The sequence below is a fragment of the Vulpes vulpes genome, chromosome 12 (assembly GCF_048418805.1).
Source record: "Vulpes vulpes isolate BD-2025 chromosome 12, VulVul3, whole genome shotgun sequence".
Classification (NCBI taxonomy): Eukaryota; Metazoa; Chordata; class Mammalia; order Carnivora; family Canidae; genus Vulpes; species Vulpes vulpes.
Genome location: NC_132791.1, coordinates 61708791 through 61721493, shown reverse-complemented (window position 1 = coordinate 61721493; position 12703 = coordinate 61708791). Strand labels below are relative to the sequence as shown.

Here is a 12703-nt window from a genome sequence, read left to right as displayed (position 1 = left end):
GATTTTGAACAGTGAGATAAGCATGCATGGTTAGTTGCAAAGGAGTTAACATTTGTTTGCCCTCAGCAGTGTGTAAAGAAAGCATGGCACAGCAATGTGCACATGGCAGTCTCTTCCTTAGAGCAGACTTGGAGAAAAACACGTGTCACAGAATGATACACAGGTGTTATATTATGTATAATATTAACATGTATGTAAAATATTAACATGTCCTAGCTGATGAACAGGATTCAGCTGAGAAATTATTTTCCTCTCTGTATAGCTAGTACATGTCAAAGAGGGACTTGGAACCCAAAGTATCTGATTTATAACTTTTTTTTTTATTTTGAACATTTTCTTATTTCTCTCTTTTAAAGATTTTATTTATTTATTTGACAGAGCACAAGCAGGGGCGGGGGTGGGGGGGGAGGCTGCAGGCAGAGGGAGAGGGAGAAGCAGGCTCTCTGCTGAGCAGAGAGCCTGATGTGGGGCTCCATCCCAAAACCATAAGATCATGACCTGAGCCAAAGGCTGACACTCAACTGACTGAGCCACCCAGGCACCCCCATTTTGAACATTTTCACTCAAAATTTTAGAGAATGCTATGAGATACACAGCTTCAATGAGGAAAAATTGGTAGAAAAAACCCTGGAAAAGTGAAGAAGAAAAAAATATCTCTTCCTCTAAAACATTTGGGTATTTATTCCACCTTTTTTTCTTTTTTTGGTGTATATGTACATATGCTGTTATGATCATGTATTTACTTATTTTTTTAAAGTACATATTTATTTAAGTAATCCTCACACCCAGTGTGGGGCTTGAACTCACGACCCTGAGAGAGAGTCGCATGCTCCTCTGACTAAGCCAGCCAGGTGCCCTGATCATGTACTCACTTAAATGCACAACAGTGTACTAATTTATATGCAACTGATGAATCACTGAACTCATGAAAAGAATAATGCACTATCTGTTAATTAATTGAAGTTAAATAAAATTTAACAAAAACAGTGTATTCTTTGTGAAGTCTGTGCTTGTATTTAAAAAATTTTAACAGTTAATAATACCCTTTTGTGTTAATACATCTGAAACATGATATGAATGTGCTGTCATTTATCATCCTTCTAAATGCGAGGTTGTTGACAGTTGTTTATAAACCTACTTTTTCACTCTTATTTTTATTTTTATTATTTTTTAAAGTAACCTTTACACCCAGTAAGGAGTTTAAAACTCATGACCTCAAGATCAAGAGTCACATACTCTATCCACTGCACCAGCCAGGTGCCCCTTACTTTTTCACTTTTAAAAGCCATATTCCAGTTTCAGTTTGGTGCTGCTTTGTTGAGCAAATTATTTATATCTGTATATGTTCATATATTTGTTGAGAAATAATCTTCCTTATGCTTTTTTATTCTCTTCCTATTCTTCACATGTGTCTTTTCAGATTAGTTTACTTTTGCAGTATAACCCATGAAAGGTTACATAATGAAACTAAGATAACTCTTCTTTCCTGCTGTTAGGAATATTTAAGTTAGGTGTACTATTTATCTCTGACAGCTCACCTGTCTCTAAAGGTTTTCATGTGTCCAGATTCCACTGCTGTCATGAGTTTTAGTCTGTAATAAGGTAACCCTAGCAGAGCCACGGTCAGGAGTAGTGGACACTTAGTGAATATTTGGTTTGTAGCAAGTGAATATTTGCCTTCCTGAATGAGACTGATGTACTAATCATGATTGGAGGTATTAGTTTCCTATCTTGTGCACCAATTTTTTTCTTTTTTCTTTTTGTTTGTCCAGGAAGGGACTTCATCCAAAAGTTGCCTTTAAACCTTTGTGTTGTGCCCTGTAGGAAATGCCTGGCAGGAGGTTCACAGTTGAATTGCACTGGCTCTATGCATATGGAAATACTGTGGAGAGAGAAAAACTACTCATGTCTAGGTGACCTGGGTGATTTCAGGGTGAGTGTCTAATACAGTAAACCTTGGAGAGGTAAAGCTTGCAGAAAAGCTTTATCCTTGCTACTCTTTGGAGCAGGGTAAGAGTCTTTAAGATGTAGGCTTCATTAGGTTTAGCTCAGGCACTTGGGAACAGCGGGAATTAAGGGTTAAGCATTTTCAGTTTCTCTGTAGAGACCACATATGTCATATTACTAAGGGAAAATGACCCATTCCAACAACAAAAAATCTGCAAAATGATTATTTTTTTGCAAGTCAACACCTTTTCTTCAATTCATTGTTCCTTCTTTAAAGGACTCAGACAAATTAAGTGATTATGATATATCCTCTACCTAGAAGAATCTCTTTGTTTGGGGTAAAAGAAATCAATATGAGAAGCTCTTGGAATGGCCTCCCCCTCCTCTTTAGCAGCTCCTTATATATGGATTTGGAAATGCTGATTCTACATGAAGAATGAACATGCTGTTACATGCCAAGGCCCAGCCTCATTAGGCTCCAAACTTTTCCCCGAGTGTCTTTGGCACTGGTGTGTGTTCTGTAGATTTAGAAAAGATGGTGATTGGTGAAATACAGAAATTGGTTGTACCTTTTTCATTGCACAGACTTAGTTTTTAAATTTTTTTTTTAATTTTTATTTATTTATGATAGTCACAGAGAGAGAGAGAGAGAGGCAGAGACATAGGCAGAGGGAGAAGCAGGCTCCATGCACCGGGAGCCTGATGTGGGATTCGATCCCGGGTCTCCAGGATCGTGCCCTGGGCCAAAGGCAAGCGCCAAACCACTGCGCCACCCAGGGATCCCCAGACTTAGTTTTTAAACCTTCACGTGCCAGTGCATTTTAAAAAGTAGGTTAACTTTAAGAAAACAAGAAATTAAAAAGAAAAATTAAACAATAAAGCTATTACCAAGTTAAGTGATATGATACGACTTCAGAATCTGGATTTCCATCTTTTCAGAGATGCCAGTTCTGATAATTTTATTCAGCATTGCAACTTTCCTGCAGCACTTCCAGTGCTTTTTCTTGGCTCTACCCCCAGACCAGATAATCACTTTCTGAAACACTCTAATTTAGCTATCGTTTTATATCTATTGTTATCGGTCTCCCCTGCTGGAACATATGTTTCTTGAGGACAGAGCTCTTTGTCATTTTACTTCTCTGGTAGATTTCAAACACCTTGAAATTTAAAGTTAGTGGCTTAGCACCCACTAACTCCTCAATAAATATTTGGATAAAGAAATAACATCATCATCATTGTCTTTACAGTGCAACTGTTTTTTAAAAGATTTTATTTATTTGAAGGGGAGAGATAGCAAAGGAGAGGGTGAGGGGAGAGGGAGGAGCAGGTGATGGGAGGCTCAACCCCAAGACCTCGAGATCATGACATGAACCAAAGGCAGATACTTAACTGACTGAACCACGCAGGCAGCTCAAGTGTGACAGTTTTAAACCCGGGTTATATCCAGTCAGTAAAAGACTTAATAAGTATTTTTTCATAGGAAGAATTGAAATTCTGAGCCTCGAAAGAAGGCTAAGAGTTCTACGATTTTTAAGAGCTTACTTTGTTCTTGTAGGCGGGTGTTAAAAAATGTGGATATATCCTCTCTTAACACCTGTCAGCAGAACAGAAGAAGTTTCTTTACCCTCAAAAAGACAACAGGATATCTTTTTAGGATCTTCAGTTGTAGAGTTGACAAAATGGTCTGTGTTCTTTCATGGGCATAGAGCTTGTCCCTCTCCATCTGCTCTCTGTCTGTGTTTCAAAGCCAAGCAGCAGAGCTTTGAAGCTGACACGCATATCGCAGATTCCCTGTGGCCAAGCAGCCTTCCCATTCTGGGGTCTAATAAATACATTCAGTTTTGAGAGAACACAGGAGAATCTTGGATCTCATTTTCTTGGTGCCTATAGAAATAGGGAGCCTGACTCATCATGAATGAGACCAATAATTCTCAGCTACTCAGGCTTACTTCTTATACCTTTTTTGGTTAAAAAAAAATTATCTAGGGCAGCCCAGGTGGCTCAGCGGTTTAGCGTCGCCTTCAGCCCAAAGTGTGATCCTGGAGACCCAGGATTGAATCCCACATCAGGCTCCCTGCATGGAGTCTGCTTCTCCCTCTGCCTGTGTCTCTGCCTCTCTCTCTGTCTCTCATGAATGAATAAATAAAATCTTTTTAAAAAAATTATCTATATATGTATATGTACATGTGTATATGTATATCTGTAGAGAATGCTTTAAAGTTTTGATCTTTTGAATTGCATAGTTTTTTTGGTGAGAATATTTTTTTAAGAAATATGCATAGTGTGTCATACTAACAATAATCTTAGTATTATAATTTATGCAGATTATGGGCTAAATAGGGTTTTTTTTTTTTAATGGGTTGGAATCTTTTTTTTAATATCTCTTCATTTGAGAGAGAGCAAGAGAGCATGAGCTAGGGGGAAGGGCAGAAGGAGAGGGAGAAGCAGACTCCCCACTGAGCAGGGAGCCAGATATGGGGACCTGAACCCAGGATCCTAGGATCATGACCTGACCTGAACTCAAAGGCTTACCAACTGAGCCACCTAAGTGCTTGGGTTGGAATCTTTTATACTTATTCTATGAGAAAATCCCTGCTGAGTATTATACTACTTCAACTGTGGACTTTGGAGATGCAATCCAGTGATTAATTGGGAATGCCTGTATTTCCTTACATTCCGGACTCAACATTTTAGAAGAAACAATGCCAAATTGTGTTTTATCCAAAAAAGTGGTGAGTAGTGCAGGACCTGAACACCAGATCATCTGAAGGACAGATAGAGGAGTTAGAAAGGTTTAATTTGGAAAAGGAAGTCTTTCACAGTGCAGCCAAGACCTCTCATTGCTGAAATGGTAAAACCATAAACCCTATTATGATCTCAACACCTCTAAATAAACAGCTCTTCCTACATGATCAGATCCAGTCTTCTGGCTTTAAATTACATTCACACTCTGATGACTTCCAAATCTGTATCTCTGACTAAGACCCAGGCTATAAATTCATTTTTGCTTCACATCTTCACTTGGTGTCTCAAACGCATCTCCAACTTAACATGGCCAGTGCTGAGCTCCTGTTTGCTGCCATAGACTGGTTGACACCAGGTCTTCACAGTTCAGGATGGCACTACCATCCGTCAGGTCCCCAGGCCCCAAACTTCACCATTTTATTTTATTCCTCGTTTTATAAACAGACTCTGCTTTGAGTTAGCAGTCTGTTCTATTGTTTCTGCTTTCACTCACCTGTCTGTACCACTGCTCAGACCTCTTTAAATCTCCTCCCTCCTGATCACTGCAGGCACACCAAACATGTCAGGTATTTGCATGGACCCCTCCTCTGTCACCCCCAAATATTCTCACTTCCTTCAGGCCTATGGGTAAGGGAATGAATAATGGACCTCCAGAAATGTCCACATCCTAGTTCCTAGACCTGTGAATCTGTCACCTTCCATGCAGAAGGGACATCATGGATGTGGTTCACATTAAGGACCTTTAGTCATAGAGACTGTTTTGGATGATCTAGCTGAGCCCAACATCATCATGTGAGTCCTTAAAGGTGGAAGAGGAAACAGAAAAGCAGATCAGAGAAGTGTGACCTGGGAAGGAGTGCCGTTGCCTGCTTTGAAGATGGAGAAAGGGGGCCATGAGCCAAAGAATGCAGGCAGCTTCTAGAAGCTGGAGCTGTGTTCCCAGCTGACAGCCAGGAAATGGGGGCCACCCTTCTATAACTGCAAAGAAATGGGGACCACAATGCTATAAGCACAAGGAAATAGGGACAACAGTTCTATAGCCAGCAAGGAAACGAGGACCATAGTCTTAACAACCACAAGGAAATGGAAACCTTTCCTCCCAGTGAACCCTCAAAGGGAACACAGCCCCACCTGTACCTTGATTTTAGCCCCCTTGAGATTGAACCACAGAAGCCAGCCAAGCACACTGGACTCCTCACTTATACAACTGTGAGAGAAGAAATGGAGCATTGTGTTTGTATAGGAGGAAGAGAAAACTAACACAAGGTCTCTGCTCAGGTAAAACTTTATCAGAAAGACTTTGCCTCACCACCCCATATAGCAGCCATACCCGCTCTTATCCAGGCCCTCTCTGTCCTCATTACCTGGATTTATTTTCCTCTGTAGCACTTACCAGCTAATGTGCTTTGCTCGTGTGATTGTCTGAGTCTTCCTTCCATTCCAATGTAAGTAAGCTTTGTTAGGGATCTTAGGATCCTTCACTGTCCTGTCTCCAGGGACTAGAACTGAGCTTGGCATGTGCTAGGTAATTATCTTTGTTGAGCCATTGAATGGAGCTCACTGGTAATCCGCTCTCCAGCCTCTTACAGAAGTGCTTCCTTCCAGGTGGGCTGCATTTCACTCGGCTCCTCCCTCCTGTCACCTGCTGCTTCAGGCCCTTTGCACTTGGGCTACCCAGTGCCTGCCCTTCCCCTTTGCCTGCCTTTACTGTAGGTCTGTTCAGAAACATCAACTCTTGAAGGAAAGCTTCCCAGATTCCCAAGAGTAAATCCTATTTTCCCTTAATTAAGACACATAGAGAGATTTTTTAAAATAAGCATTTTATATTGAGTACAGCTCAGATAGCTTTATAGTTTGTACCAGATGTCAGAATTATATATTGTTTTGACTACTCTTTAATTTCTTTCTCTCTTTCTATTGTGCAGGTACCCTAGAGGCCAGGGTGGTGGGTTTGCTCACCACTGTTTCTATAGTTAATTGATTGTGGGCTGTGGAACCAGACTGAGTTTATAAATCTGTTCCTAGTTCTGTGTCTAAGTTAGGGGCCTCTGTATGGCTTGATTTCTTCACATTTCAAGTAGGAATAATAATAGTACCTACCTCATAGGGTCTTGTGTAGGTTAAGCCAGTTAATAAATCGAAGTGCCTTGAACACTGCATGGTGCATGAAAAGCACTCAAAAATGTTAAGAGCACCTGGCTGGCTCAGTTGGTAGAGCATGCAACTCTTAATCCTAGGGTCATGAGTTCAAGCCCCACATTGGGTATAGAGCCTACTGAAAGTAAAAACAAATAAAACAGCAACATTTAAAAAAAAGATCTTAGGTACTGCTACTGTTATTAATACAGAGCATAGCAAAGTGCTTGGCATAAAGAAGATGTGCAATAAAAAGGAATTACATAAATGAATTTTGTATGAACTTAATGTTTGTGTTAAAAAATGAGTAATTGTCATTTATTACATTTATTCCAGTAGAACTTTAGAAGACAGAATTAGGTTAAATTTAGATTAAATTTTTCTTTAATTATAAGAATAATGTATGTGTGTGCTAATGAAAAAAATTAGATTATAGGGAAAATTAGAATAATTTGTAACTCTACAACTCAGGCATCCATTTGACTGATGTCTTTTGTCATCTCTTATGCATATTTTATAGTCTGCAGCTTTGTATGGGTAAAACATTTTCTCCTGCTTTTTCAGTTAGTGCATATTATACATGCTTTTTCACAATAATGCTGTGGGTTCTTCTCAGTAATTATTTTCTTCTAAAAAAAAGTCCAGTTTATTTGGGGCATATAATACATATAATATGAAATAGTCAGTAGGAATACATATGCTGGGATACCTGGGTGGCTCAGTGATTGAGCATCTGCCTTAGTCTCGGGGCATGATCCCAGGGTCCTGGGATCAAGTCCCACACTGGGCTCCCCATGGGGAGCCTGCTTCCCCCTCTGCCTATACCCCTACCTCTCTCTGTGTCTCTCATGAACAAATAAATAAATAATCTTTTTTTAAAAAAAAGGAATATATTTCCTGAAATTTTAAGAATATGACTGCACTTTAAAAAACACAAGTGTGCATTTTAGATGATCTGTTTAAAGGGAGTGTATGGAAGACAGTGATGCCTCAAGACCCAGAAGGCTCTGGAATGGAGGCTGAATGAAGGCTAGGATGTGACGCCTTGGCCTGGAAAGGCTCACTTGTGAGCAGAAGCACTATGGTAGGTGAGCACATTATCTGTAGTTGGTGCCTAGATTAGGGAGGATTTAAGAAGGAATTGGCCCCAGGAGAGCTGTAGGAAAACAAGATGGGTTGATGGCTTGGGGCAGATCGTGGAGGATTTTGGAGGCAGGTGGAAGAGTTGCTTCTTTTTATAGGAGTCATGAGCTTGTGATAAAGAGATGCAATTTGTAGATAAGTAATTTGATAGAAGAATGATAGATTGTTGTATTCTTATGTATATGACAAGCTATTTCAACTACAAATCTCTGTGAGGAAGACTGTCCTCAAGTCCACATGAAGACCATGCTGTGATCCCTGCTGGATACTTTGTTACCCACTTCATAGTTAGCAGTTAGCAATTAATTGTTCCATTTCAAAGCATCTTATAAGGCACCAAGACATTTATTATGCAACAAACTAATACAGTGTGACATCATTTTATCATTCTCTTTTTATTAATGGAGATACTATGGCTCCAAGATATTTAGAGATTTGCCCAAGTTAGTAAGTAGTGCAGATGAAATTTATCTCTTTTCATTCTTTTCAAAGCAGGATATAAAACAGAATAATGGAACTCATAAAGCATCTGTCTTTCAGATTGCTGAATTAACATAATATTTGATGTATTGTCACAACAGTTCAGGTAAGCCAAGAACCAGCAGTATTCACTTTTTACAGAAAACCTTAAGTCAAAGTTATATTGAAACTAATGAAAGTTACATTGAAACTAATGAAAAACTATGTTAACCAGTCAACATGTATGACCAGATGTATTTGAGTGCATTTTCCCCCTCACCCTGAATTGATTGGATTTGTATCATATAGATACAGCTTAAGAGAAAAAGAAAAATAAAGCCTTCATAATCAAATAGTTAGAGAGCTGCAGCTAAAATTAGTACTAGGGTTTGGACTGAAAGCCTGTAGTTCTATGAATATCATTAAACTCAAGAAAAATCTTCCCCTTTTAACTAGAGAGATTAAAACTAAAATATTTAGCAGACTATGTCATTATTAGGATATCTGAAAGTATATACATTAACACAGGGAAAAATTTCTAATACTACATAAACATGTGAAAGGAAAAAAAAATGTGTCTAATACCTTCCAGAACTATAAGTTAGTTGAAAAATTACTCATTTATTTTAAGCACACAGACCCTAGTATATCTAAAGTTCTGGTTTTTGATGGCTCAATCTTGGAAAACCTTTAGTGTCCCTCCACTCTGAAATAGAAACTGAGAGTTTACCCACCGCAGTTATTATCTCCCTCTCTCATACTCAGTTCCTATTATGTAGATGATTTCAATTTCATCATTAAATATGAACATCATGACTTTATTACATTGTAACTTGAACCACTTTCCACACCAATTTTTAGCAGTATCCTTTGACTACCAGTTATAGAAGATGAAAACAGTTTGTACCCCATTTGCTTTCCTTCTTCATTCTCCTCCTGTTTTCTGCTAGTTATGCCATTGCTTTTTATACTGACAAGAAATGTTTACTGACAAGAATTATTTAAAAATAATTTTTTTCATGCTGTATAGATTGAGTCTAAAGACTGAGTACAATAGTTGGTATTGTCAACAATATAATTATGTGTGTGTGTGTGTACATATACTTATGTATACTTTCACTGTGAAATCAAGTGTTTGAGCTTGGAGAATGACATGTTTCTATAAATTATGAAATCTCTGCTGCTCAATGTCCACAGTAGCCAAACTGTGGAAGGAGCCTCCGTGTCCATCAAAAGATGAATGGATAAAGAAGATGTGGTTTATGTATACAATGGAATATTACTCAGCCGTTAGAAATGACAAATACCCACCATTTGCTTCGATGTGGATGGAACTGGAGGGTATTATGCTGAGTGAAATAAGTCATTCGGAGAAGGACAAACATTATATGGTCTCATTCATTTGGGCAATATAAAAAATAGTGAAAGGGAATAAAGGGGAAAGGAGAAAAAATGAGTGGGAAATATCAGAAAGGGAGATAGAACATGAGAGACTCCTAACTCTGGGAAACGAAGTAGGGGTGGTAGAAAGGGAGGTGTGGGTGACGGGCCCTGAGGGGGGCACTTGATGGGATGAGCACTGGGTGTTATTCTATATGTTGGGAAGTTGAACACCAATAAAAAATAAATTTATTAAAAAAAAAAAAGAAATCTCTGCTGCTTATTGGAGACTCTTCCGAGCATTATCTCAAATGGCCACTCTTCTCTGGACTGCACCAAATCTTGTTACATTTATTTTGCTTTATATTTGAAATTGTGTACTAGAATTGTATTTGGAGTTGTATCCATTTTGTTTGGTTGGTTTTCTTGGAATTTTTAAGCAGTTTTTTTTTTCCTTCACAAAGAAAGGCAAATGTCTTGACACTATTACTAAAAGCTTATTATCTATAATTGATATTACTCGTACCAGTTTTCTTTGGCATGTTTCTTGGAACCCTCTGGCGTCTTACTCTAGTTTGAATATTTTTTAGGCTACAAATCTGCCATTTTAGGATTTTTCTCAACATTTTCTTTCTAGGTTAGGGCCAGTTTTTTGGCCTCTCCTTTAAATTTCATTTTTAAGAGGTAACTTCAAGGAAAATTTTATCAGAGTTTACATACTGCATAAAATACTCCTGCATATTTGAAAAGAGCACTTTACCTCTTTCTTAGTGAAAAATTTGCCTGGATGTGAAATTCTGTGTTAAAGATCATTTACTATCAAACTTTAGGCATATGAAGCTAAACTTTTGAACCAGGTTTTCTATGGATTTCTGGAGACTTTTATTTGTCTGTGACCAAGTAAGTTCAACCACACACCCCTTTTTTGTAGAAGTGAGCAACAGAGTAGCCTGTGAGGAAGCTGTGTCCATGTGACCATGAAACCCCTCCATGCTTCCTGCTGGAGATGTTCTCAGTCTCTGCGTGATAGCAGCCACTTGATAATGTTGCCCTTGTCTGTATTTACTGTGTCCCAGCATCATAGTCTTTGATGATGACAAAAACAATGGCTGGCCTTGTATGTGACTTTTAACAGATTTTTTGATATATTCTTTGTATATATTTATTTACATATATTATTGTATATTATACATTTTATACATCAAATGTAAATTATACATTTAAAATATATTAAATATATTTGAAACTATATAAGCATAAATATATAAAATAAGTATATACAAATATAAAATACTACTTTTATATGTTTTTGAGTTCTTAGTTGCAATTCATTTCTGTATCTTCAGTGTTTTTTTCTAAGAAGTATGTGGGGAGTTGGGGTGCCTGGGTGGCTCAGTTGGTTAAGAAGCCAACTGTTGGTTTTCAGCTCAGATGATACCAGAGTCCTGGGATCTAGCCTCCTGTCTGGCTCCCTGCTCAACAGGGAGTCTGCTTGGCTCCTGTCCCTGCCCACATGCGTGAGTGCACATGCATGCACTCTCAAATAAATAAATTAAAATCTTAAAAAAAAAAAAGTCCATGTGGAATCTTTGTATTCTGAATTTACCCACAGCTGAGATGGCTTTTTTTTGCCTTCACATGTGAGTAATGATTTGGATGATTATGAAATAATACTCTAATAAAACTTTGCAGATACTGTTCCATTTTTTGTAGGAGAGGCATTTAGTGTGGCAGAGAAAAAGTTTGGAATCATCGTCATCTCTGTTGCTGCTTTTTTCATCTGTATTTTGCCAGTGGTTGTTTTTTTTTTTTTTCATTATTGTAATGAAAAAAAGATTCCAGAATAGGTAGATGTTTTATTTTTCCCTCTAATTTGGTAAACACTTTTGATTTTCCTAGCTTAGGAAACTTAGATTTCTTTTGTCTTTGATATTTGCCCTTACTCTAATTTTGTTTCTCTTATTATTTTTTGTTCTTTCATCAAAGATTTTTCTTATTTTGGGGAGTCCTTTTGGTGTCATGAATTTTCTTTGCAAAGAAGCATCATTTTAAAAAAACATATTTTTATTCATGCCCGACTCTTAAAGAGCTAGTCTATAATGGCAAGTACGTATAGAACTGTTCTTTTTCCTTAAGTAGTGGTTTATATGAAGCAGTCTTTTTCTTAAAAATATTTTAAAATTTATGATATTTACATGTTTTATAAGGCATGAAGAAAGGTATTAGCAGTTTCTCTACAGCCAAATATAATAAAATTAATGATATCTCAGTTTGTCAGTGTAGCATCTTGGATTAGAGAAAATATGATTTAAGGCTCAGAATAAGAACGACTTAAATTTTTACACTAGTTTTATTGAACTGTAGCTAGTCATTGAATATCATAGTAATTTATAATTGGAGAATTTCTTACCATCTTTCCCTCCTTAAAAAACCATCATGTGAATTCATACCTGATAAAAGCCTGATCTCCAACGGGCACACAATAAGTGGCTTTTTTAGAGGTATAACTTTTTATAAGTTAAATAAGTGAAATAATATTTAAGTGAAATAATATTTAAGTGAAATAATAACCTTTTAAATTTTATTTTTTCTTTCTTGTATTCCTACTCAAGAAAGAGAATATTTCAAGCCCAGAGTTGATTCCAAGCCAAGCCTAGTGTTAATATTTGGGGCATGTTGAGCAACTATTAAAACGTATATAAGAAAAACCATATTTGAAGCTGGTAGTTATCCTTTGTGTGTATCTCATGTTCTCAGCATAATAATTTTGTGACCTAAACCACTTGGAACACTGGATATTCAGCTTTATTTGTATATAGAATTCTCATCTACACTTGGAAGACATTTAAATTATTTATTAGATATTTTTGGCCTGTTAGAGGAAAAACTGTTT

At 37.4% G+C, this 12703-nt stretch overlaps 1 protein-coding gene across 8 annotated transcripts in view; it reads left to right on the top strand.

Annotated features, from left to right (window-relative positions):
• Window positions 1–12703, top strand: part of SNX24 (sorting nexin 24) — a 154153-nt gene that overhangs the window by 60114 nt on the left and 81336 nt on the right. The window contains exon 1 of one of the 8 annotated variants that reach the window (XM_072728723.1): window positions 1824–1933. The exons of 6 other annotated variants lie outside the window; for them this stretch is intronic. Coding sequence is in view for 1 of the 2 variants with exons in the window: in XM_072728717.1 (XP_072584818.1) it covers window positions 1868–1933 (66 nt within the window). In the remaining variant the exon portion in view is untranslated. Of the gene's footprint in view, window positions 1–1823; window positions 1934–12703 lie in introns of those variants that run through there. One more of the 8 variants, XM_072728717.1, reaches the window with a different exon arrangement.